Genomic DNA, 26,588 nt, shown 5'->3' on the forward strand with positions numbered 1-26,588 from the left:
GGGGGACAATGGCACATATATGGCAGGATTGTCCAAAAATACAGGTATTTTGGTAAGATATAAATCAACATATACAGGAGATTTTGGGGATAACTATACAGAAGGATCCATGGGTGCACCTATTTTTAGGACAGAGATGTCAGTAAAAAAATATAAAAATAGTATATTATATCATCTAATTATTGTGGCAAAAGGTTTAAACTCCAAATTCTGGCACGTGCAGGACCCTCCAACATTGAGAGACTGGATAGATAGGATCGAGTATATAAATAGGATGGAGGAGCTATATGGATGAAGATAAAATGGAAAAATTTAGAAAGGATTGGAGTAGGTGGTATGGTTTTAAGACATCTGAAAAATACCTTGAAGTGATGGGTACCCCGGTAGTAGAGTTGGAGAAATTGAATAATTGGAGAGTCGAAAAGTAAAAAGAAAACAGGGTTTTAGATATAGATTGGCATACAGGGAAGGAAAGAGATGGAAAGTATTACTGGGAAATGGGTAAATTCACTGGGGGGGGGGGGAATGGGGATAGAGAAGTTATTTGAATTCTATGCGTTTTTGATAAATGATAATTTGTTGATCTATGTATTGAAATAAAATTTAATAAAAGATATAATAATAATTAAAGAAAAAACATATGCAGGGTGATTAACAAAGGAAAATATTTTGTGTATATTATAGTCACTACAAAATGTGAAAAAAACCTCCTGCGCTCCTACTGTTAGGAATGGACTGGCCAGCAATGGTGGGACTCACCTGCCTTTTGATCTGCAGTACCAGGGCTGGCCAGCGGGTGCTCCCAGCAATCAGAGACTCAACCTTTCAGCCAACACCTGGAACTGATGATACTGGTGTATTTAAGGGATGGCCAGACTTGCAGACTCTGCCTTGGTGTTGTGTTTGTCCTGGGCCCTGTATCTGTCCTGCATCCTGTTTCTGTTCCTTTGCTGACTTCTCCTGCTCTGATCCTGGCTTGTGACCCTGACCATCCCTCTGTCTGACCCTCTGTACTACGCTGCTTGCTACCTGTTCTGATCCCTGGCTTGTGACCCGGACCATCCCTCTGCCTGACCCTCTGTACTATGCTGCTTGCTACCTGCTGAACCTGGCCTGTGACCCCGACCATTCTCCGCTTGCTCCCCCTGTACCTACCTGCCCAATTGATATTGACCCGGCCTGCCTGACGACGCTTGCTTGTATGTACTGTTATCTGTGGGTGGTTTGGTTTGGTTGCACTGTATTATGTTTTAGTATTGCACTGCGTTTATGTTTGTACTGTTAGTGTTAATAAATTATATTGTTTATAACATATCTGAGGTCTGCGTTTCCCTGCTTCAGTCACACACCTCTGGTCATACCTGGGAGCCCTGACACCTACCCTAATGCCTACGAAACGAATATAGCTGCCAACATCCAATCATATACCTAATGATTAAACGAAACTACAGGGAATAAAAATGTGGTGCTGCTACAACTAATACTACCTATAAGTGGAAGATAACGCATAAAAAATATTTATAATATAAATAGATATATATAAGTGAATAAATATAAATATGCACCTCCCAAGTGCTACAAAGTTAAATATAACACAAGCAAAAAGGTGATAAATTACTCCACACAAATGTGTGTGCACTTAAATAGTGATAAAGACCACTGTCTTTGAAGGTTATCTCTAATTTGTTTGTTGTTCCAGAATAGAATAAAGTAGTTAACGTGTTTTAAAAGTACAGTTATTTTTGTAAGAGCCTGTTCACACCACTCTACATGCACTGGTGCACTGCAATGCCATTCCTTCAATGGTACCTCAATGCACCATGCCAGCAGATGAGCAATGCAGTGAACAGTAATGCGCATTAATGCAATGTATAGTGTGAATAGGCCCATAAAGAGCGTACATGTCTTTTCTGCAATAAAGAGCCTGCCTGATCCAAGTTTATTTCTACTTTACTAGGACGTGAAAACCATTTCAATACTCACTCCCAGCATTCTAGGAGCAAAAATCAATAGCCATATCATCTTAGCAACAAGGTACGACATTGGGACTGCTTTTAGGGAGTTTTCAGACAACCTTCTTTGGCTTAAAGGTATGACAATAAAATAACATAACATTTTACAAAGCTTCACACTTTCAATCTCATCTGAAGCCCCTTGACTGCATAGGCTATTTTCTTTAAAAGGTACGTTCAGCCTTGAAAATTCATTTCTATGCATCAAAGGGGCTTCTACATTTCAAGAGAAAAAGCCACTGATGTGATACAATGAGAATAGAATATGCTATCATTTTTATTTTTTTATTTTTTTTTAGCAACAGACCTTTTTATAAATTAAATATTGCTGGTTATCCTTGTTTCTACATCCACTCTCTAGAGGTTAAAGGCTGTAAGTGCGACAAGGAATCAAGTGATCACTGCAACCTCCTGCAACTTGACCTCCAGAAAGGTGTACTAACCTAAATGGGAAGCCATTTTCACCTGGTTTGACACTTAAGTTTCCTTCCCAACAAGAGGTGCAGTTTGGCTTTTCTCATATCAAGTTTGAAGATGTGTATCTGGCTTAAGTGCCATCATAGGGCAGATATCAGTGATGCCGTTCTGTTTCAGAGACCTATTGTGTCTTGTGGGAGGTGTCACACGGATTGTTTCACATCACTGCTCTCTGTTTCCACAAAACCTTAGCTTGGTCCTGTCTGTTTTGTAGGTTTCTCCCTTTGAATCTCTCCAAGATATCCCTTTTCCTCATTTCAAGTTGTTTTGTTTTTTTTTTTTTTGTGGCGGTTATCTCAGCCTGCCTGCAGGGTCTTAGAGTTGACCCTCTCTTTCATGCAAGAAACCTTTTCTGGTTCTTCACCAGGAAAACTTGGGTGTTGAGGCCTTTGTCTTACCTATGGTGGTCTCTTTGTTCCACCTGAATCGGAATGTTGTGTTGCCATCTGTTTGTCCTAATCTTACACGTCCTATGGAAAATGTTGTACCTGACAGGAGGGAGGGGCAGGGAGAGCCTGCGAGGGACCCAAGAAGAGGAGGATCCAAGCTGTTCTCTGCAAAACCACTGCACACAGCAGGTAAGTATAGCATGTTTGTTATTTTAAAAAAAAAAATTAACCTTTAGAAGCACTTTAAGTTTGTTAGAATTGCACCTGGTCTTCTTTTCACAAGTTAAGTTCTGACAGCATGAAAGGTAGGCTAAGTTTATATATTTAAAATGACATTTGTTTTCCTCACTATTTAGATATTCCTTGCTAGTTAATTTCTTTTAAAAAAGGTGGGGAGAGCATCAAACCCTAGTGCTCTTTGATCTCTTTCATGTTATTCAGATAGATCTCTCAATGGTTCCCTACCCCCCTATTTGGGAGAATTGATTCCAGGAAGTCAATAGAAAAACAACTGCAAACAGCTGTGGATCCCAGGATTGAGATGCAAAGCTGTCCAGTTTTTGTTGAATCTGGATGCCAAGAAGTCCACATGTAGAATCCGCCAGTGCAAGCAAATCTCAGCAAGCACCTCAGGGCGAAGGACTCATTCTCTCCTTTTATTTGCACTAAAATCCAAATTTTCAGGACAAGCTTTCGGGGTGTGTCCCCTTCTTCCGGGTCCAAGCAGTACTAATATACAAAGTTTTAGTACAATGTTAAGTAGGGCAAACTAAATGCAAAAACAAAGGAAAAAAAGAACGCCCCAACAACCCCAAATATTGGCTTTAAGGCCACCAACCAACCTCAGACAAACTAATCAGAAGGAAACAACATTTTGATTATGAATTTCTAAATAAAGGAACCAAGCCCTGCAACAAAAAACACTGCAAACTCTGCAGCCAAAACAAAATATCCAATATGCGCAAAATGAAGTAAAGGATCTTATGCTGGCGAAACAGGACAGACATTGCAAACTAGGAAGAATTTACAGAGAGAATCAAGAAAAATGAGGAAGATCATTTCTGCAAACCTTTGGGACATCAATTCTTACAGCCAGACCACACTCTGAAAGATATGAATGTTTTTAAATGGAACTTCAAAACTACTCAGGAAAAGAAAACCTTTGAACTAAGTATTATAATTCTATTTGACACAAAAGATTATGGACTAAATGTGGACCTTGGTTTTATAAATCATTATCCAACAGTTTTACGTCACCCCCCTCCCCCACCACCACCTCTGTGACAGATCAGCTGGCCATAGATGTATTGAATCTTGACTGGTTCAGAAGAGACGAACCGAGATTCAATCCATCTATAGACAGACTGGATGTACCACCCATGGTGGAAGAAAAGAAAATTGCATAATCTATGGATGGCTTTACTCTTATTTTACTAACTATCCAAGTCTAATTACTATTGCTGCGTAAGTTTTGTGTTTTCTTTTGCATTTTTTTTCTTAAAAGATTGTCTAACTTAGCATTGTGCTAAAACTTTGTGTATTAGTACTGCTTGGACCTTGAGGAAGGGGACACACCCCAAAGGTTTGTACTGAAAATTTTGATGTTAGTAAAAAAGGTAACACAGACAATACTCAATTGTTCTTGTTGCAAATGCACTAATACTGCTACAATCACCTCGGGCACAAAGATGGGAAGACTATACTTTTACTGAGTAGGAAGACTGATACAACCTTCAGAAGAAAGATGGGTCTTGGGCGCAAGGGTTTTTTGACTTTATGAAGAACGAAGAATAGCTCCTTACAAGAGAGAGCCACCAGTAGACTGATACAACCTTCAGAAGAAAGATGGGTCTTGGGCGCAAGGGTTTTTTGACTTTATGAAGAACGAAGAATAGCTCCTTACAAGAGAGAGCCACCAGCTAAGAGGCACGTCTAACAGATGTGATTGCAACTGAGAAGGCCAGTTGGTAGGAGAGATTATCCAAAGGGATTTTCGTGACGGATTTAAAAAGTGGCTTCTGAAGGGTGGAGAAAACAAAAATGGTTGTCCTAAGAAAGCATGTGAGACACCTTGGATAAATGTTTTTACAAGGGAAAGCAAGTCCTTTCAAGGTGCTTAAGGGCAAGTTATGTCAAAATCTTAGTTGTAGGAAGGCCAAAAAGCAAGGCATAGTCATCTCTGGGATTGAAGTGCAAGGTAAAAAAGGATCTCCAAGTACAAAAAAAGATGGTTCTGTAAGCGGCATTTTTCTTGCTTTCAACGCGTTAAGAACCCCTTTGTCCCTTAAGTCCTGGACTTCAACAGCCCTGCCGTTAAAATTAAAGACTGAGAAACAGAATGGAATAGAGGGCCAAGAGACATCAGGTCTGGCCTGTTGGGAGTAGGCCAGGGGTTGTCTGCAACTAGTCTGAGTATGTCCTTGTACCAGGTTCTTCTTACAAGGATTTTGAACAGAAGTTGATTGGTGAATCGAACTATGTTCAACCACAGTGGCCATACATGGATCAAATTGTGTCAAGTCCCAGCAGAACCGATGCACTGAACCAAATTTCAATCTATATATGGCCAGATTAAGGGTGGGCTGGAGACCCACCAAGCCTGGGAATTCCTTGCTTTGTTGGATAGGAGAATGGGTAGGTCGAGAGAAGGAGCATGCTTGTTCCATGTCGCAAAGATGTTGTGCTGGAGTTGTCTCGAATTAAAAAGGGCAAGTGGAAAAGCCTCAAATGAGATTATTATGGGACCTTCTATCAAGAAGAATCTAGGGGATGTTTGTTTGCTCTCAAGTCTTGTGCATCAGATCAGAGAGAGATCAATTTCTTCTTTGGAAAGAACAAATTTGCTTCGGCTGTGTTCAGGATCAGACCCAAGTATTCCAGTTAAACAGAAGGCTGGAGTGCAAACTTTTTTTTTAACTAATCACCTCAAAAGCCTTTGAGAATCTGAATTGTTCTATGGATTTTTAAAAAAAAATGGAAGGGGTCTTTCAACAGAATATCAGCTAGATAACCTATGACATGGATTCCCTGAGTATCTAGAAGGGGAAGAAGAGAAGTAAGGACCTTTGTGAACACTCTGAGAGCTAAGGATAGGCTAAATGACAGTGACACAAACTGGAAGTGCTCGTCTCCCAGTGCAAAATGTAGAAAGTGCTGACGGCATGGTTAACTGGAAACATACAGATCTTAGGTATCAACGGATTTCCAATACTTTCCTGGTCTTAAAGAAATAATTTTCCTTGAGAATTCCATGTGACGTTTTAGAATTTGAAAGTTTATTGATTTTAGGTCCAAAATAGATTGAATGCCCTTGTTGGGCTTTCGTACCGTGAACAGATTTCAATAAAATCCTTTTAATCTCTCCTGCGGGGTTACTAGCACAACTACTTCCTTCTTCTGCAAAATATGACTGTCTTTGGGCATATTTTGGTTGATTTGAGAGAAAGAAAAAACGTGTGGGGGAAAAGATTGAATTCTATTTGGTACCCCATTAGAAACCACCAACTGAGCCCTCAGATCTGTGATATCAGTTACCCTGAGAGAAGGAAACTGTAACAGATGTCTCCCCACTTTTACAAATTGAGGGTGTCTTCAGTGGGAAGAGGGCTTTAAGAAAGACTTTATTCCACTGTGGGAGAACCATCCCTCCTATGAAAACTTTTGATGAATTTTTCAAGTGCCTTAAAAAAAGAGGCATCCTCCTTCAAAGGGCACGTGTGAGACATCTTTTATAGGCAGCTCCAGCTAACAAGGGTGTAAACCGCACAATCTTGCACATGTGAATAAAGACTGTATCGATTATAAAAAAAAATGGTGTCATTACCTGTTCTGGGGCATCCCCGCAAGAGAGCAATATAGCAGGTAATTGCTGTAATTGCTCAGTTAAAGCACAGACCTAGAATATGAGATCGTGTTGATTGTTCATTGCCCTAGTCCAATTATCTGCAGTTTGACAAACAGAAATCTCAGCAATAGCATGTTGCATAGCTGGGCCTGCAAGGGCAAAGAGAGCTTTTAAGACCTCGCAAACTTCCTATCTGCGGAATCTGTGAACAAAAGGAACAATTTGTATAGTAAGACTGGGAGAGCAGGGTCGACTACCAAAATCAGTTTTTTATGAACTCCTTTTTCACGGGATAGAGTTTGGCTTTCCAAGGAGTAAAAATCTTTTCTGGATTGACCCAATTGTCAATTCTGAGGTTGAGTGTTATGCGGTCCTTTGGCAGAGCTCAGTTCAGTTTTGGCTGCAAAATCTAGGTTGAGTGAATTCCCCTGTGTGGTATTCACTGAGAAGGATGAGGAACATAAGGTCCAAGAAGGAATACGCAGTAACCCAGCTAAAAACCATCCTGTAGAAAAGTTCTTGTGGAAAATGGGCAGGAGAAATGAATACCTTATAAGGTCTCTAAGTGGAAATGACGGTAATGTGTGCGTGATCTGTCATGTTAACTAACACCTAGTCACCTGCATAAGTCTACGCTCTGAGTGGCTGGGTTTTAGCTCCAAGTTTCTTTGTTTTCTTTTTCCTGTAATGTTCAGAGATACATATTGTCCCTGTCTTACCTGTCCATGACACTGGAACCAAAAAAGTAACCAGGCGTTACCCACAGGGGACTTTAGGGACAGGGTTCAAGAGAAGTGGAACAGAGCACTGGACCTGAACAGCACCCTACAGCTAATTATGTGAATTGCTCAATATAGCAAGGTGAGAACCTATGCAGGAACCACTGCCTAAAGCAACAATAAGCCATCCCAAAAGTGTGCGGTCCAATTACCCCTCCTAAGGTTATACTGAAGTTGAACCAATCCGGATGCACTGCTTCTATTGTTTTTTAGAAGAATATGAAGAACTGATTGATGAATCCAAAGATAAAATAAAGAAGTTAGCCTAAGAGAAATTTCTCCAAAAAGGGAGAAGATACATCATCCTAGGACATTAGCAAAAAACTCACAAGAGTCACGGAGAGGAGTAGGGATATAGGGTGGACATCCAGGCAGTGTGTCCCAGCATGCCAGCAATGAATCACCTGAAGGTACAAGCCTAATGCTGAGGGTCTATTAATACTCAGCCTGTGTCCTCTACTGTATGATGAACATAATATTATAATATATAACAGATAATATAGTCTCTGAGATGAGAACTCATGTTTTCTGCATCATTGATCCCATCTGTTTTCTTTCAAACCAGTCTTTAAAAGAGGAAAACATTCTACGTGCATGGTACAGATGGGAGCTGACAGATCATGACAGATCTTTTGTAGGAACTATCAGCATTCAGTGCAGTAAAAAAAAAAGCTGGCTACAGGTTCTAAGACAAGAATTGCCTTGTGGTAATCATTATGATGCTGAGAACCTGCTGTCAAAAGTTGCCTCCATAAAAAAGAGGGAGGAGGATTTTCTGGTATCTTTCACTCCACCATCACCTCTCTGAGCCACCATGAAATATTTGTATCCATTTCACCTAAGCTTTATATCACTTCTCACAGTTGTACTTATGATTTGCAAGAGGTGAAGTGTAAGCAAAACCGTTTCGGACTAAAAAAAAAAAAAAAAAAAGCACAGAAATTAAAAAAAAAAAAAAAAAAGCATAATTTAAACCACTTCCTAAATGCCAGGTTGTCTTGTACACTGTGCCGCAATATGGACCTGAGAAAAGAGTACTACTGTACTAAGCTGCTCTCACATGTCACTTACACAAACACCATTCTGTGCAGTAATAAGGACCAATTACAGCCACCAAGTAAAGGAAGAAGGAGAAAAGGAAGAACCTGTCATTGGACCAGAAAATGACTCTTGAAAGAAAATGTATGCTTTTATAATTTGCAGTTTTTTCAAAGGGGAAAGTTTAAAAACATATATATATATATATATATATATATATATATATACATACACACACACAAACACGTAGTCTAAATAGTTTGTAAGTTTCTAGGTTGATACATCCAGACTAAAATCTTGTGTGTGGGGAGCCAACTGACCTACTAAATATACAGTCAGGTCCATAAATATTGGGACATCAACACAATTCTAACATTTTTGGCTCTATACACCACCACAATGGATTTGAAATAAAACAAACAAGATGTGCTTTAACTGCAGACTGTCAGCTTTAATTTCAGGGTATTTACCTCCAAATCAGGTGAACAGTGTAGGAATTACAACAGTTTGCATATGTGCCTCCCACTTCTTAAGGGACCAAAAGTAATGGGACTGAATAATAATCATAAATCAAACTTTCACTTTTTAATACTTGGTTGCAAATCCATTGCAGTCAATTACAGCCTGAAGTCTGGAACGCATAGACATCACCAGACGCTGGGTTTCATCCCTGGTGATGCTCTGCCAGGCCTCTACTGCAACTGTCTTCAGTTCCTGCTTGTTCTTGGGGCATTTTCCCTTCAGTTTTGTCTTCAGCAAGTGAAATGCATGCTCAATCGGATTAAGGTCAGGTGATTGACTTGGCCATTGCATAACATTCCACTTCTTTCCCTTAAAAAACTCTTTGGTTGCTTCTGCAGTATGCTTTGGGTCATTGTCCATCTGCACTGTGAAGCGGCGTCCAATGAGTTCCGAAGCATTTGGCTGAATATGAGCAGATAATATTGCCCGAAACACTTCAGAATTCATCCTGCTGCTTTTGTCAGCAGTCACATCATCAATAAATACAAGAGAACCAGCTTCATTGGCAGCCATACATACTCACGCCATGACATTACCACCACCATGCTTCACTGATGAGGTGGTATGCCTAGGATCATGAGCAGTTCCTTTCCTTCTCCATACTTTTCTCTTCCCATCACTCTGGTACAAGTTGATCTTGGTCTCATCTGTCCATAGGATGTTGTTCCAGAACTGTGAAGGATTTTTAGATGTCGTTTGGCAAACTCTAATCTGGCCTTCCTGTTTTTGAGGCTCACCAATGGTTTATATCTTGTGGTGAACCCTCTGTATTCACTCTGGTTAAGTCTTCTCTTGATTGTTGACTTTGACACACATACACCTACCTCCTGGAGAGTGTTCTTGATCTGGCCAACTGTTGTGAAGGGTGTTTTCTTCACCAGGGAAAGAATTTTTCGGTCATCCACCACAGTTGTTTTCTGTGGTCTTCGAGGTCTTTTGGTGTTGCTGAGCTCACCGGTGCGTTCCTTCTTTTTAAGAATGTTCCAAACAGTTGTTTTGGCCACGCCTAATGTTTTTGCTATCTCTCTGATGGGTTTGTTTTGTTTTTTCAGCCTAATGATGGCTTGCTTCACTGATAGTGACAGCTCTTTGGATCTCATCTTGAGAGTTGACAGCAACAGATTCCAAATGCAAATAGCACACTTGAAATGAACTCTGGACCTTTTATCTGCTCATTGTAATTGGGATAATGAGGGAATAACACACACCTGGCCATGGAACAGCTGAGAAGCCAATTGTCCCATTACTTTTGGCCCCCTAACAAGTGGGAGGCACATATGCAAACTGTTGTAATTCCTACACCGTTCACCTGATTTGGATGTAAATACCCTCAAATTTATACTATAAAATAGTGAAGCGCTAAATAAATAAATATATATATATATTAAGGTGCCAACAGTGAGTGTAAGTGCTATAGTGTTAACAGTTCCTTGTTAAACACTGGAACATTATAACCAATAGTGTATATTAAATAGAAAAAATCAAACTGAATCCATAATATATCAGTGATGATAAATAAATAAACAAACCAGTGACAAATAATCTTATATCTCCAAAAAATTCCTTCTCCTCATTCACTATTTAAAGTGAAGAGTGCTCATCAATAATAAAAGGTGAACACGTGTATACAAAAAAAACCTTTTTTAAGTGCATATATAGAAAATATATATATGTATAAATAATATATCATATATATATATAAATAAATAGAGTCCATGCAAGTGTAACTTGTGATAGAACGGTGGTCTTCACTTCTAGTGCTCAAACACAAATCCTCAAATGGCAGCAGTGCCTGCTCACCTCCCCGCACTGACCCTCAAGGGGCCAAAAGGCTACTGATCTCCTCTATGGCCAATCTTTTTTTCCTCCTCCTCTCGGTAGCTCAGCAGGTGATCACAGGGTCTCCACTTCTCCTCCACTCATATGTCATATAGGACACAAAACAGAGCTTCCCATAGTGTAATATTGTTTAATATAAGCCACTTCTATTACATATCGGTTGTACTCACATTTGATTTCCTGGTTACAAAAGCCTTCCACCTCATCCCATAGGTGTATCTCATGAACACAGGGGGAAAACCAATATGGCCGCTCCGTTCGGACATGCGTCCCACGTGACCGGAAGTGACGTAGTTCCAAACCGGATATGGGGTACCGACGCGTTGCGTCACGTGCGTCGTGACTTCATCAGGGTTCAATGCCCTCAAATTAAAGCCGACAGTCTGCAGTTAAAGCACATCTTGTTCGTTTCATTTCAAATCCATTGTGGTGGTGTATAGAGCCAAAAATGTTAGAATTGTGTCGATGTCCCAATATTTATGGACCTGACTGTATATTGAAGGGAAACCTACAGAACAGTGTGCAAACACAGACACCATCCAATTGCTACATAAATATTGTCACTGTTAATTGTGGGGAAAATACCCAACACTTTGTGCATTAAACAATTCCAAAAATCCAATATTCAGTACCTTGTTAACACAATCGCCCCAAGAAACTCTTTCTCGCAGACATCAATGAACCTTTCTTTCGACACCCTTGTGTAAAGGTCATTCATAAAATTCAGGACTGTTTCATTACGCAGGACTTTGTGGCTGATATCTGCACTCAGAGTTAACTGACTTTCCAGATGCATGATGGATATTGAAAATCCAGGCCACAACATCAACCTGATGACAGAAATAAAACAGACAATGAGGACAAACCAGAAAAAGCCTCATATTTTAAACTGATGCCTAAAGGGTGCAATGCTAGAGCAGCTGAAGAAAACAAATCTTATTCATAGCAACCATTAATTGATTTTATGTGTGATGCAAAGTCAGAATCTGATTTAGTCTTTTGTTGTAAAATACTAATACCTGATAATGTATATCAACAAAATATTTGGAAATGTTATACATGGAGGGGGATGTGGTGAGATAAGGCGTTAAACTTTGACACATAACATGTCCTGCATCAAGGCAACAAAAAGAACCCATGCCAAGCTCTTCCTCTTTCAAGACTTTTTTGCAGATTGCAGGTGAACTGCAGTCATATGGGAAATTCCAACTTTTGTAGGAAAAATAAAATAGCAAAATAAAAAAATATATATATAAAAATTACAATGAACTATATAAACCCTGGTGAATTATATTAATAGCATATCAATATGTTCCAAAGTCTACATCATCGCACCTTGAGAATGTAGTCCTGGGAAATTATTATTTGAATATTTTGCTATTATGCAACAATAGCCCAAAATATATCAAATTTGTGAAAATACATAAATATAACCACAATAATAGTGCTCACAAAATACAACTGAAACAATCAATACAACTGAAAAAACTATAAAATAAATAAAAATAATAGTAGTAATCCACCATCAAATAAAATATAATGTGTGGAGAAAAACAAAACCAAGTAATGGATCCTCATTAAAGTCCATTAAATAAAGTCCATATAAACATATATGATCTTCAATAAATGAAGTTATGGAATCTTAAAATTTCCTTCACCAGTGAATCATGCAGTGCTCAACGCCCCATCAAAGTGAAAACTCACCAGAAACTGGTGAAATACCAGCATATCTTTATAAACTCAGTAGATGTAATAAACTCTCTCTATACTATCTATAACCAGCTGAAGATCCCAATGAACTTCATAGGTCACATGTGAACAAAGTAAAGAACACTCTCCATAGCGTGATACCGTTTCAGAAATTTTATTCCAACAAAATACCCCAATAAAAACCACATTCACATTATGTCCGTACATCAAAAAGCCTTCTATATTTAAAACCTTTCAAACAGCAGCGCTTAATACACCGCTTCCCGCATAAATAGTGGCGTCTCACCATCCTGCAACAGATGATGCGGTTGCGGTCACGTGGTCCGGAGACATGATACGGCATGTGTGATGACTTCACTGCCGGATCACACCCTAACGCGTTTCGTCACGCGACTTCATCCAAGGGACGACGAAGTCATGTGACGAAAAGCGTTAGGGAGTGATCCAGCAGTGACGTCATCACGCATGCCGTATCACATGCCAGGACCACGTAACCGCATCATCTGTTGCAGGCTGGTGAGACGCTACTGTTTATGCGGGAAGCGGTGTGTTAAGCGCTGCTGTTTGAAAGGTTTTAAATACACAAGGCTTCTTGTTGTACTGACATAATGTGAGTGCGGTTTTTATGGGGGTATTTTGTTGGAATAAAATTTCTGAAACGTTATCACGCTATGGAGAGTGTTCTTTACTTTGTTCACATGTGACCTATGGAATTCATTGGGATCTTCAGCTGGTTAAAGATAGTATGCTGTGGAGTTTATTACATCTACTGAGTTTATAAAGATATGCTGGTATTTCACCAGTTTCTGGTGAGTTTTCACTTTGATGGGGTGTTGAGCACTGGATGATTCACTGGTGAAGGAAATTTTAAGATTCCATAACTTCATTTATTGAAGATCATATATGTTTATATGGACTTTATTTAATGGACTTTAATGAGGATCCATTACTTGGTTTTGTTTTTCTCCACACATTATATTTCATTTGGTGGTGGATTACTACTATTATTATTGTTATTATGAATTTTATATTTTTTCAGTTGTATTGATTGTTTCAGTTGTATTTTTTGAGCGCTATTATTGTGGTTATATTTATGTATTTTCACAAATTAAAAAAAAATATATAGCATATACAACTGCTACAAGCTTTATTGTAAACAATACAGTTCTCTCCCCTTTCAATTCCTGCACACTGCTTTGCATGGCTCTGCATACCAATGCCATACAAAATAGTGTGCTTACAGTTGAAAACACACAAACAGCTTACTGTGAAAACGCACACAGCACACAGTTAACCCTTTGGTTGCCCAACGTGTTAACCCCTTTCTGCCCAGTGCCATTAGTACAGTGTCATTGCTGTTTATTAGCACTGCTAATTGCATTGGTGTCACTGGGGATGTCAGTGACACCAAGACAGTTTCCCCCAGTGTCAAAATACCCGCCAGTCCCGCTATAAGTCGCTGATCATCGCCATAACTAGTAAAAAAAAAAAAAAAAATTCCAGTATATATACCGCCATTTATAAACGCTATAAATTTAACGTAAACCAATTAATTTACACTTATTGGGATTTTTTTTTTAGCAAAGACATGTAGCAGAATACATTTTGTCCTAAATTTATGACGTTTACTATATATTTTTTATAGCCAAAATTTTTTTTTTGGTTTATAGCGCAAAAAATACAAAAACCCATAGGTGATCAAATACTAGGGATGCACCGAAATTTTGGTGGCCAAAACGTTTCGGCCAAAAAAAACCCTATTGGCCTTTGGCAGATATGAATATGAGCACCAATACAGTTGCCGAAAATAACCCCGCTACCGCCCCTCGCTGCTGCTTGGGGGTACTCAGCCTTATCTGAGAAACCACTGAACAATCCCGGTGTTGGACATAGAGATAAGTGAAGGAAAGATGACCTCCACTTATCTCTATGCCCTTGGAGGACTGGAGCAACGTCACTTCCAGTACAAAATTTATTTACAATTTTTTGGTTGGACATGTTTAATAACAAAAAGTGAAAAATAATAGTTTTTTTCTCAAAAATGTCAGTATTTTTTTGTTTACAGCGCAAAAAATAAAAAACGCACAGGCAATGAAATACCAGCAAAAGAAAGCTTCATTTGTGGGGGAAAAAAGACGTCAAATTTAATTTGGGTGCAGCATTGCATGACCACGCAATTGTCAGTTAAACTAATGCAGTGCCGTAACGCAAAAAAGGGCCTGGTCAAGAAGGAGGGTAAATCCTCTGGAGGGCAAGTGGTTAAGGTGACTGTAGCCGAATTCGTGCACTTACTATAGGAGCAGTTGGATGCTGTCCATGGTGCTTTTTCTGTCTGAGCTAACGTTTTTGGAGTGGGCTTTAGGGTGTGCCCCCTTGAAGGGGGGTGTGCTCTGGGGGCTTGTCCTGGGGATTTGAATGTTGCTGCAGATGGGGAGGGTATTGTGGATGGTGTTTTATTCTTTTTCTACAAGGTGGGCATTCAGCCTCATCTAAAGCCAGCCTCTAGTGTAAGAATCTTCGGGCATGTTCTTTGAGCTGCAAGCAGTTCACAGCTTTCCAGTGTTGTTACATCAAGAGAGACTGTCAACATTTGTTTGGCTATGCCATATTAGGATTACTTGATCAACCTAAGGTGAAGAACTCCTTCAATACATCCAAATCAAAGATAGCAAACTTGCAAACAGTCCATTATCTAGCCATAACAGCTATACCTAGTTCCTTAGAAACCAGCAACGGTAGAAGGCTCCAGCACTAAATGGCCCAGCATTTCCTACAGTTAATTCTAGGGGGCCCACTTTATGGTTTGGCTGCAGTCTATGGAAATTAATTGCTGCACCTTTAACCAGCAGAAACTGGACATAGTTAACATCGTGGGTGCCTTATGCAGATATGTCAGCCAACAATATGGGAAGGACAGCTAATTAGGTCCTATTATGACACATTCTTTCAGCACTACTAATGGGCTTAGTAGTCCTTACTACAGCTGTCTTTGGCAAAAAAAGCTGTAGCTTACTCACTTTCTTATAAGAAAAGATTTGCTTAAGCTTACCACCGTCAAAGCTAGTTATTGGTTTACCATACATATGCTGACATGATGGCCCGAGAAAATGGAAAATTGTATAAACTACTTAACAGTAATTTTCCTTTCCTGGCGCTAATCCATGGCAGCATACTAAACCCATCCAGTTTGTTCATAGCTATATACAGGGAATGGGCTGTTGTGTGGATGTTAACCTTTTATAGCTTTGCACGGGTCTACTGGTGGAAGTAGGTGTGGTTACTGCCACATGTATACTGCCATGGAATGACATCAGGAAAGGAAAATTACGGTATTTGATACAATTTTCCGTTTTACCTTGCTGGTGCTCCTGCTATCAGCAAGCAAGTCCACATTATATGTTGTTATTTTTACAACTCACTAATCGTTTCATGAGCTTTGGTTCAGAAAATATTCAGGGGTTCCCCAAGCACAGAAAAGTGCAGTTTTAAACATATCTTCTACTAATCAAAGAGAAAGCAATCAGAAACAAAGGCTTACACACATAAAACAATAAAAAAAATACATAGTTATATTATCTGGAGGCATAAGCTTAAAGCTAAAACTACAGGAAGATATAAAAAAAAAAAAAACACAACAATTATGTATTTTCCCCCACCCCAAAATAATAAAAATAAAATGTATTTCAAATGCAACTAGTACAAACATCTGAGTGTGACTTGTCAGTTTATTTTTAATCCCCTCTACATTAGAACCCACAATAGGAAAGGTAGGGGCAGCACTTTAAGCCATATAAATGTGTTGCATACATACATTTGATCTCAAGGAGCATGGTGACAGAAGAGAAACAAACAAAATGCTGCTTCACTGTTCACAGACTGAAGCTGTGAGCATGTACAATTCCTACTGTGTGTTAAGATGCCTGGTGTGCAGTATTAAGCTTGGTTTAATTTACACACATTTCCTGATTTTTACTCTTATTACAATTATTACAGTTCTGCATAGTGTTTTAAGTACTTATGCTGAGGAATTTCCACAGGACTGGAAGGACTGTAGTAATTGCGACCAACTTGGTACATGTTAAGGCATCTAAAGACCCTAGAAAAGAAAAATTACACATATATAAATAATTCATTATTACACAGTATTTAAAATCTCACCCTCATTGTAAATACAAAGAAACATGTCCATTACTTGTCCATTACATGTCAGCATGTGCTCTCAAACCTTGGACCTGTGGGAGGTAGGGTGATCAGATCTGGGACAATAGGTTTTGGTGGCAGGGGTACTCAGACATTAGTGGATAAATCCAACTAAGAGAGCTTATTTGGAGAGCAGAATTATCCGGGGTGTTGGGGAAAGGTGCACCATACTGATGTCATAGGGTCACACCAACTGAGGGGTAGGTGTGCTCTACGATGTCTAGTCAGCAATGAGTAGCAAGTACAGCTCTCAAAGATACTTGTTAGGTACATTTAGGGCTTCAACTACAGTGGTCTTACAGCAGCCATTATAAGAAAATACTGCACATTTAAAAAGTCCAGCCATGTACTTTACAACCATGCACTGTGCTGTAAACAAACACACAATCACTACCTTCAGTTCAGGGAAAGTATGCATCTGTATTGGGGGAGGGGAGTCAGATTTGGTCAGAGAAAAGTGGCAAAAAGGATAAGTGTATTTTGTTTTAAAGTGTAAATATTCTTTAACCACTTGACTACAAGAGCGATTTTTTTAATTTTTGCACACATATCAAAACCTGAATTCCTTTAGAAATTACTGTAATTCCCCCACCCCCCTCCAAACTAAACAAAAACAAAAATTATATATTATATATATACACACACAGTTAGGTCCATATATATTTGCTGATTTTTCAAACACATTTTTAAAATTTTAATACACAAAAACAACAATATATTAGCTAATTATTTGGTAAAATATAAAAGATGATGGTATGCTGAGTAAACACATACCAAACATGACATGCTTTAAAACTACGCACGCCCCATGCAACTGTGACAAACTACATACAGGCTTTAAAAGTCTTTACATGCTAACATTTAGATTTACACAGGATGTCTAGTGCTAGAATTACTGTCCTCGATCTGACGATCGTGGCAATACCTCAGATGTATGGAAGAACCGCTGTTTATATACTGACACGGGGCCAATGCTTGCGTAAGCCGTTGCGCACACGTGTGGGGGGACGAGGGTGCTTTAATTTTTAAACTGTCCCTGAGAATGCAAATATCACCTGTGCTAGCAATAGGCAGTGACAGGTATTCTTTTCTGATAAATCTGTGGTCTCTTAGACTCCAGATATCTCTTCTGCTCTTAAATCATCTGATCACACCAAGATCGGTGTAATGAGCTGCTTTCCCAATTTAAAAACGGCGCTGTTTATATATGGGAAACTGAAGTGATGAAATGCTCGTAGCTTTCGGTTTCTTAGATTATAGAAATGATTGGCCCCATTCCGGTCTCCAATCAGCTCTATGGTCAGCTGACGGAAACGCCGACTGCTTTATCAGGTTCCCCAATGGCACTTTATATCACGTATCATCACACACATTATTATATTATCTTAATTATGATGCACTTTACTGTTCTGTTTTTTGAAGTTGATTTGCTGACATATTTGCACTTTATAGGATGCACTTTACTGTTCCACTTAATCCATACAGTTTCCGATGAACTTAAATGCTCCGTTCAATTTTTAGAGTTGATTTGCCGATAGATTTACACCATTATGTGATGCACTTTACAGTTTTGCTTAATTCACCAGTTCTTTTTGATTTATTTTTAGCGCTGCACTTTTTTACATAAATATTTGTGGGGATTGTTACCTTACGTTGCGTGCTAGCCACTTCTTAGCTATTGCCAGTGCTCACCTATTTATTACATTCTTACACTGAAACTAATAATGACCAATGCCAAAATGTAGTCACCTCTAGTACAATTTTAAGAGCCCTAAACATATAGCTCTCAGGGCTTGATCAGCCCATTGTTGCTTTATATCATGTGGACGGATGATGCGTGTATTTATAAATGTATTTTCCTGCAGCAACTAGTCCAACAGTTCTTTTCCAGAGCGATGCATTTAATCAGCTCAGAAACAATTCATAACACAGAGGTACAGACAAGGCAGATGACAGGGTACTTAGAATATTCATGCAATTATCAGACACATTCAATGAACCCACTTTCTCCAGACACCCCTCAACCAAAAAATCCTTCCCAAATATACACCTTTTCCCATTCAACAAACTGTCGAGTAATCTGATTGGTTGGATTTATGAGCATGTTTCATCTTATCTGTTTCAAACAATGTGTCTAGACCTAGAGCATGTATGCATAGATTTTAATTAAAAAGGTAGATACTCCTTTTCTTGTTTATGGCAAAACTGCAATCTTCAACATCCTTGTACAAAGGTGGACAGGACACCCACGTTGAAATTCTCTTCACCATAAATAAGTACAATATGAATATTTAGGACCTTCCAAATCTAATCAGACAAACTTGCATTTTGCAATGCTGGTAGATTTGCAAATAACCTGCTCTGAAACTCCCCCTGACTCTCCACATATTTATCCAAATATAGGTTAACCCAACATAACAAAGGTAAGGTAATTACCTTGTGCATATATTAACATAGTAAGGTGTCCTTAGCTATCCTTTTGGTCAATAACATGAATATACATCCCACACACACACTGATTTGCATGTTCATGAGGGAAATAAGTATTTGATCCCCTATTATTCAGCAGGATTTCTGGCTGCCAGGTGTCTTTCATACAGGTAACAAGCTGAGATTAGAAACAGTCTCTAAAGGGAGTGATGCTAATCTCATTTTGTTACCTATATAAAAGACACCTGTCCACAGGAGCAATCAAACAATCAGATTCCAAACTCTCCACCATGGCAAAGACCAAAGAGCTGTCCAAGGATGTCAGGTACAAGATTGTAGACCTACACAAGGCTGGACTGGGCTACCAAACTATCGCCAAGAAGCTTGGTGAGAAGGTGACAACAGTTGGTGCAATCATTTGCAAATGGAAGAAACACAAAACAACTGTCAGCCTCCCTAGGTCTGGTGCACTATGCAAGATCTCACCTCGTGGAGTGTCAATGATCATGAGAACAGTGAGGAATCATCCCAGAACTACACGAGGATCTTGCTAATGATCTCCAGGCAGCTGGGACCACAGTCACTAAGAAAACAATTGGTAACACACTACGCCGACAAGGATTGAAATCCTGCAGTGCCCGCAAGGTCTCTCTGCTCAAAAAAACCACATGTCCAGGCCCATCTGAAGTTTGCCACTGAACATCACTGAACATCAATGATGCAGAGGAGGACTGGTTGAAAGTGTTGTGGTCAGATGAGACCAAAATCAAGCTCTTTGGCATCAACTCGCCGTGTTTGGAGGAGAAGGAATGATGCCTATGACCCCAAGAACACCATCCCAACTGTCAAACATGATGGCGGAAACATTCTGCTTTGGCGGTATTTTTCTGCTAAGGGGACAGGAGAACTGCAACGCATCAAAGGGACGATGGATTGTCAAATCTTGGGTGAGAACCTTCTTCCCTCAGCCAGGGCATTGAAAATGGGTCGTGGATGGGTGTTCCAGCATGACAATGACCCAAAACACACGGCCAAGACAACAAAGGAGTGGCTCAAGAAGAAGCACATTAAGGTCCTGGAGTGGCCTAGCTAATCTCCAGACCTTAATCCGATTGAAAATCTGTGGAGGGAGCTGAAAGTTCGAGTTGCCAAATGTCAGCCACCAAACATTAACTGATTGCCGTCCAGCCACTGTATTAAAACGTCCACATGGCAGCACCCCTGCACAAAATCACGTTTTAAAAAGTCATTTTGCAAAACAGGTAGGGGACGCGTGCGAGGCACACGCCCGCCCTACCCGCACCGTCAATCGTGCCCGTGGGTGTCAATCACCGGGTCTCGGCCGGTCATTACCCGCCGGGTCCCGGCGATTGCCAGCAATCATTGACAGGGAGCACGGCTGCAGTGTTTACACTGCAGCTCTGCTCCCTGTCAGTGCCTAACACACTGATTCTGAGAGCGTGGGGATCAGTGTGTTCCTGTGAAGTACACACCCCTGTCCACTAGTAAAACACTCCCCTCACACAGTTAACCCTTTGATTGACTAAAAATGTTAACCCCTTCCTCCCCAGTGCCATTAGTACAGTGTCAGTGTTTTTTTTCACTGATCACTGTATTGGTGTCACTAGGGATGTCAGTGACCCCAAGTCAGTCCCCCCCCCCCAGTGTCAAAATGTCCAACGCAGTCCCACCATAGTTAGCTTATCACTGTCATAAATCGCTGATCACAGCCTTAAGTCGCTGATCACTGCCATTATTATAAATAAAAAAAAATCCCAGTGTCTGTCCCGCCATTTGTAGATGCTATACCTCTCACGTAAACCAATAAAATTTGCACGTATTTTGGGATTTTTTTTTAGCAAAGGTGTCACAGAATACATTTTGGCTGAAATTCACGACAAAATTTGATTTTAAAATTTTTTTACTGGACATGTTTTGTAGCAAAAAGTCTAAAATATTGGGGGGTTTTTCTCAAAATTGTCAGCCTTTTTTTTTTAATAGTGCAAAAAGAAAACCGGCAATCAAATACCAACGAAAGAAAGCTCAATTCGTGGGAAAAAAAGGACGTAAATTTAATTTGGTTCAGTGTTGCATGACCGCACAATTGTCCGTTAAAGTAACGCAGCGCCGTAACACAAACCACTTCTGTAACCGCTTCTTGACCGCCCTATAGCAGAAATACTGCTACAGGTCGGCATGAGTGCGCAAAATCACACACACACACACATATATATAGTGGGAACTCGCATCAAAATGGTAGAGCTTTTCTTTTAAAAGCACACAGCACCTTGCTTCTTCTTTTTAAAGGCCTTTAAGCCCAATTTTATTTAAAGAAAAAGTTCCATTAATGCTTCCCACGCAGGGGTATCCACTATCAAACAAATTAAACAATATTCAGCCTTCTGGCTCTCTCAGGAATACCGCTTTATGTCTGTCTCCTACAGACTCCTTCCAAAAGGTTGTTTTTGCACACAGCGAACCTCTAGCACACAGCTATTCTGGCTTCCACCTCTACTAGGTGAAGCCCACCTGACTCCAAGGCAGTGACCTCCTGTCTGCCGGGGTGGAGCCCAGAATCATGGCCTGGCCTCCACAAAAAGGCCTGCACACACCTGTGCAATCAGGGCACGGGCTGCTCTCAAAACATAGACCCAGGATTGGAGATTTCATCCCTCCCAAATCTCTTAGAAATCTCCAGGCTACAGGTCCCAAAAAAGGCTTTACAAACCAAAGAGGAAACTGATAAACCAGTTTCCTCTGCATTATGAGAACTTCCTGGAGCCCCTCAACCTGTATGGTTGAGAATCCTGGGTCACCACTGTGATTTCCACCGTGGCAAGTTACCGCACTGACACAATATATATAAATGATTTGTGCTCCCGTGGTTTTCACACCCCTCAGAGATGGCGTCAGATTGACCTTCAGTACACCAGTCATCACATTTAACCCCTTGACTGCAAAGAACACGCTCATGCACAATAAACCGCCATTGCTAGTATAGTGTCTGAAGAGATCAATATCTTTGATCAGAGCAGCACTATACCAGCGGTCACATTAGTATAGCATCCCCAAAAACACAGTGTTAGCGGGATCAGCCCCGGCACCTGCCAGTACCTGCATTTAGCCCCTACGCTTAACCCCCCCCCCTTCTCCCCCAGCAAGTGCAGTGTCAGTAGGTCACTGTCACTTGAAACATTGCACACAAAACCGCAGTGTTCGCACAATCAGGCCTGATCTCTGTTAGCACTTGTCGGTAAATTTTGATGACTCTAATATGCAGCAGAGTGCCAGTACTAGTGCCACGCTACCTTTTGGTGAACTGGCGAGCACCAGCGGTCTAGTACATCCTGGTCTTTCACACATCTCTTAGATTGCAAGCTCCCAGGATCAGGGTCCTCCTAACCCTCTTGTATTGAACTGTATTGCGGCTGTATTGTCTCCCATTATACTGTAAAGCGCTGAGCAAACTGTTGGCGCCATATAATCCTGTATAATAATAATACCAGCATTGCAGTATGACTTGGTGATGTGGCGAGTCCCATAAGTCCAGTACAAGCCGGTGCGGTGGCGAGCACAAGTATTGTCCCGCAGCCACCAAGAATTCGCACACAGGCCAACAGAGCTCCTGGTATCCTTCCGGATGTGCTTACAAATCCCGATTGACAGCCCACAAATTCTGCAGCACCTGTACTTCCCCCATTCACTGCCCAACCCGGAATTCAGGTGGAAATAGCAAATTTAACTACTCCCTTTGATTTTTGGAGCTGTTTTTCACGAAATATCTGTATGCATTGATTGTGGATAAAAGCAATTTATATGCACAACAATTTATCACCATCAACCCAAATTCAAACTTGCCAGACCATTCGCATGGAAACTCATTACGGTTTCCGAATTTACATTTTTTTGGGCCTAACCCTCAACATGGGCATTACTAAAAAAAAATGATTTGCGGTTGTATTGGTCCACAGACCCGATTCATCATATGCCCGTGTTCTCTGCTGCCATGGTCAGGAATAGATATGAGAGTTTAATGTGTTTTATGCATTTCAACGACAATGCACTCTGTCATCCTGGGGGTGACCCTGAATTTGACCGGCTCTACAAAATTCAGCCCCTCGCAAATCACCTTAACCAAAAATTTGCAGATGTCTATACTTCCCAGCAAAAAATCTGCGTTGATGAGTTCCTGATTAATTTTTCTGGCCGCCTTGCATTCAAACAATTTCTCCCCAGCAAGCGTGCCAGATATGGGGTCAAGATGTAGAAGACCTGTGAGAGGACAACAGGCTATACTTAGAAGTTTCGGATTTACGAGGGAAAAGATAGTCACGTGGAGCCCCCCGGATGCCCAGACTACATGGGGAGTAGTAGCAGGATAGTTTGGGACTTGGTATCATCCTTTTTCCATATGGGGCACCACTTATACATGGACAATTTTTATTCAAGGGTGCCACTATTTAGACATTTGTTCAATCTTGGAACTGGCGCATGTGGCAAAGTGTGACCTAATGTGTGCCCACCATTAGAAGTGGGTGGATGCAGGAAGGTATGGGCATGCCACACACTTTTTCTGGCAGAGATTTCTTCTTTTTTACATTCAGCTCGCAGACTGAATACAAAAAAAAAAAAAAAAAAAAAAGAACATAGCATATATACCCAACAAGGATCAGCAACATACTGGTACATCACTGGACTTTGAATGGTTATACCAGGATGATGCCTACAGCTGCAGGCATCATCCTGGTATCATTTTTTTCAGCCGGCGATCGTCTTTTATATAAAAGCAATCCTAGTGGCTAATTAGCTGCAGGATCGCTTTTACAAGCAGCGGGAGATGATGCCCCCACCCCATCCCCCGCTGCCTTCCACGGACTCCTCGGGCAGTGCTGTGCCATCGGGGGGAACCTGAGAGTGCAGCCAGTGTTTCTGCCAGCTGACCATAGAGTTGATTGGAGACCAGAGTGGTGCCGATCATCTCTATAGCCTAAGAAATAAGAAGCTACGAGCATTTCATCATTTCAGTTTCGCAGGATATAAGCAGCGCCATTTGTAAATTGGGAAAGCATCCGATCACACCGATTTTGGTTTGATTAGCTAATGTAAGGGAAGAGGAGATCTCTAGAGTCTGATAGACCCCAGATTTCTCAAAAAAGAATATATGACAATGCCCATTGAAGTTATAGGGCAGTAGTTCTCAACCTTCCTAATGCCACGACCCTTTAATACAGTTCCTCATGTTGTGGTGACCCCCAACCATAAAATTATTTTCGTTGCTACTTCATAACTGTAATTTTGCAGTGGGAGGAGTAGTCCCATGTCATTGGTGTCAGTGTGAGGAATAGTGCCCCCATCGTTGGTGTCAGTGGGAGGAATAGTGCCCCATCGTTGGTGTCAGTGGGAGGAATAGTGCCCCATCGTTGGTGTCAGTGGGAGGAATAGTGCCCCATCGTTGGTGTCAGTGGGAGGAATAGTGCCCCATCGTTGGTGTCAGTGGGAGGAATAGTGCCCCATCGTTGGTGTCAGTGGGAGGACTAGTGCCCCATCGTTGGTGTCAGTGGGAGGAATAGTGCCCCATCGTTGGTGTCAGTGGGAGGAATAGTGCCCCATCGTTGGTGTCAGTGGGAGGAATAATGCCCCATCGTTGGTGTCAGTGGGAGGAATAGTGCCCCATCGTTGGTGTCAGTGGGAGGAATAGTGCCCCATCGTTGGTGTCAGGGGGAGGAATAGTGCCCCATCGTTGGTGTCAGGGGGAGGAATAGTGCCCCATCGTTGGTGTCAGGGGGAGGAATAGTGCCCCATCGTTGGTGTCAGTGGGGGAGGAATAGTGCCCCATCGTTGGTGTCAGTGGGGGAGGAATAGTGCCCCATCGTTGGTGTCAGTGGGGGAGGAATAGTGCCCCATCGTTGGTGTCAGTGGGGGGAGGAATAGTGCCCCATCGTTGGTGTCAGTGGGGGGAGGAATAGTGCCCCATCGTTGGTGTCAGTGGGGGGAGGAATAGTGCCCCATCGTTGGTGTCATTTGGGGGAGGAATCGTGCCCCATCGTTGGTGTCGGTGGGGGGAGGAATCGTGCCCCATCGTTGGTGTCAGTGGGGGGAGGAATCGTGCCCCATCGTTGGTGTCAGTGGGGGAAGGAATAGTGCCCCATCGTTGGTGTCAGTGGGGGGAGGAATAGTGCCCCATCGTTGGTGTCAGTGGGGGGAGGAATAGTGCCCCATCGTTGGTGTCAGTGGGGGGAGGAATAGTGCCCCATCGTTGGTGTCAGTGGGGGGAGGAATAGTGCCCCATCGTTGGTGTCAGTGGGGGGAGGAATAGTGCCCCATCGTTGGTGTCAGTGGGGGGAGGAATAGTGCCCCATCGTTGGTGTCAGTGGGGGGAGGAATAGTGCCCCATCGTTGGTGTCAGTGGGAGGAATAGTGCCCCATCATTGGTATTAGTGACACCAATGATTGGGCACTATTTCTCCCACTGACACCAATGATACTTACCTTGCTGACCCCTGCTCCAGCCTGGGCTCGCTCGCTCCCTCCCTCTCCCATGGTACAGACACTTACCGGTCAGCTGTCTTCCTTCTCCGGCCACTCTCCTCCTCTTCACTTGCTCGATCTTCGCGGTGCCGCTCGGCTCCTCCTCTCCAAGCTCCACCTCCTCGCTGGTGATTGGCCGCCTGTGTGCCTCTCCTGAGCTACAGTTCCGGCGGCCAATAACCGGCGAGGATTGATCCCGGGGGTGTGTCCAGATGACAGGGGCGGCATGTCATCCCGCCCACACCTGGAGATGGATAGAGGAGCGTTGTCTCGGTTCCTAAGACCATCGGAAATATGTGTTTTCCGATGGTCTTAGGCGACCCCTGTGAAAGGGTCGTTCGACCCCCAAAGGGGTCGTGACCCACAGGTTGAGAACCGCTGTTATAGGGGATATTTGCATTCCCTGTGATAGCGTTAAAAGTGATTTTAAAAAAATGAAAGGTATAATGTAAAAATAATTTTAAAAAAATTAAAAAAAAAATCGCCCCTCCCATGCACGCACACCTCTGTGCACAAGCCTTGACCCTGTGCCGGTATGTAAACAGCGGTTGCACCATACATGTGAGGAATCACTGTGAACATCAGATCAAGGACAGTAATTCTAACACTAGATCTCCTCTGTAAATCTAAAATGGTAGCTTTTAAAGGCTTTTAAATCGTTGCCTATGGATAATAAAAAAGGATGCAGTTTGTCACCATTGCACGGGACATGCACAGTTTTAAAGCATGTCATGTTTGGTATCTATTTACTCGACATACCATCATCTTTTATATTTTACTAAATAATTGGCCAATATATTGTGTTTTTGTGCATTAAAAG

At 41.4% G+C, this 26,588-nt stretch overlaps 1 protein-coding gene across 1 annotated transcript in view; it reads right to left on the minus strand.

Annotated features, from left to right (window-relative positions):
• Nucleotides 1-16,706, minus strand: part of PIWIL4 (piwi like RNA-mediated gene silencing 4) — a 277,179-nt gene extending 260,473 nt beyond the window's left edge. Inside the window, exons 1-2 of the mRNA XM_089687941.1 lie at nucleotides 16,626-16,706; nucleotides 11,533-11,730 (exon numbers count right to left, since the gene is read on the minus strand). Coding sequence (XP_089544067.1) covers nucleotides 11,533-11,730; nucleotides 16,626-16,687 — 260 coding nt within the window. The 5' untranslated portion in view covers nucleotides 16,688-16,706. The remainder of the gene's footprint in view (nucleotides 1-11,532; nucleotides 11,731-16,625) is intronic.
• Nucleotides 16,707-26,588: the final 9,882 nt, after the last annotated feature.

Source organism: Staurois parvus, unplaced genomic scaffold, assembly GCF_062004578.1.
Source record: "Staurois parvus isolate SC_StPar_1 unplaced genomic scaffold, SC_StPar_1.0 ptg000440l, whole genome shotgun sequence".
Classification (NCBI taxonomy): Eukaryota; Metazoa; Chordata; class Amphibia; order Anura; family Ranidae; genus Staurois; species Staurois parvus.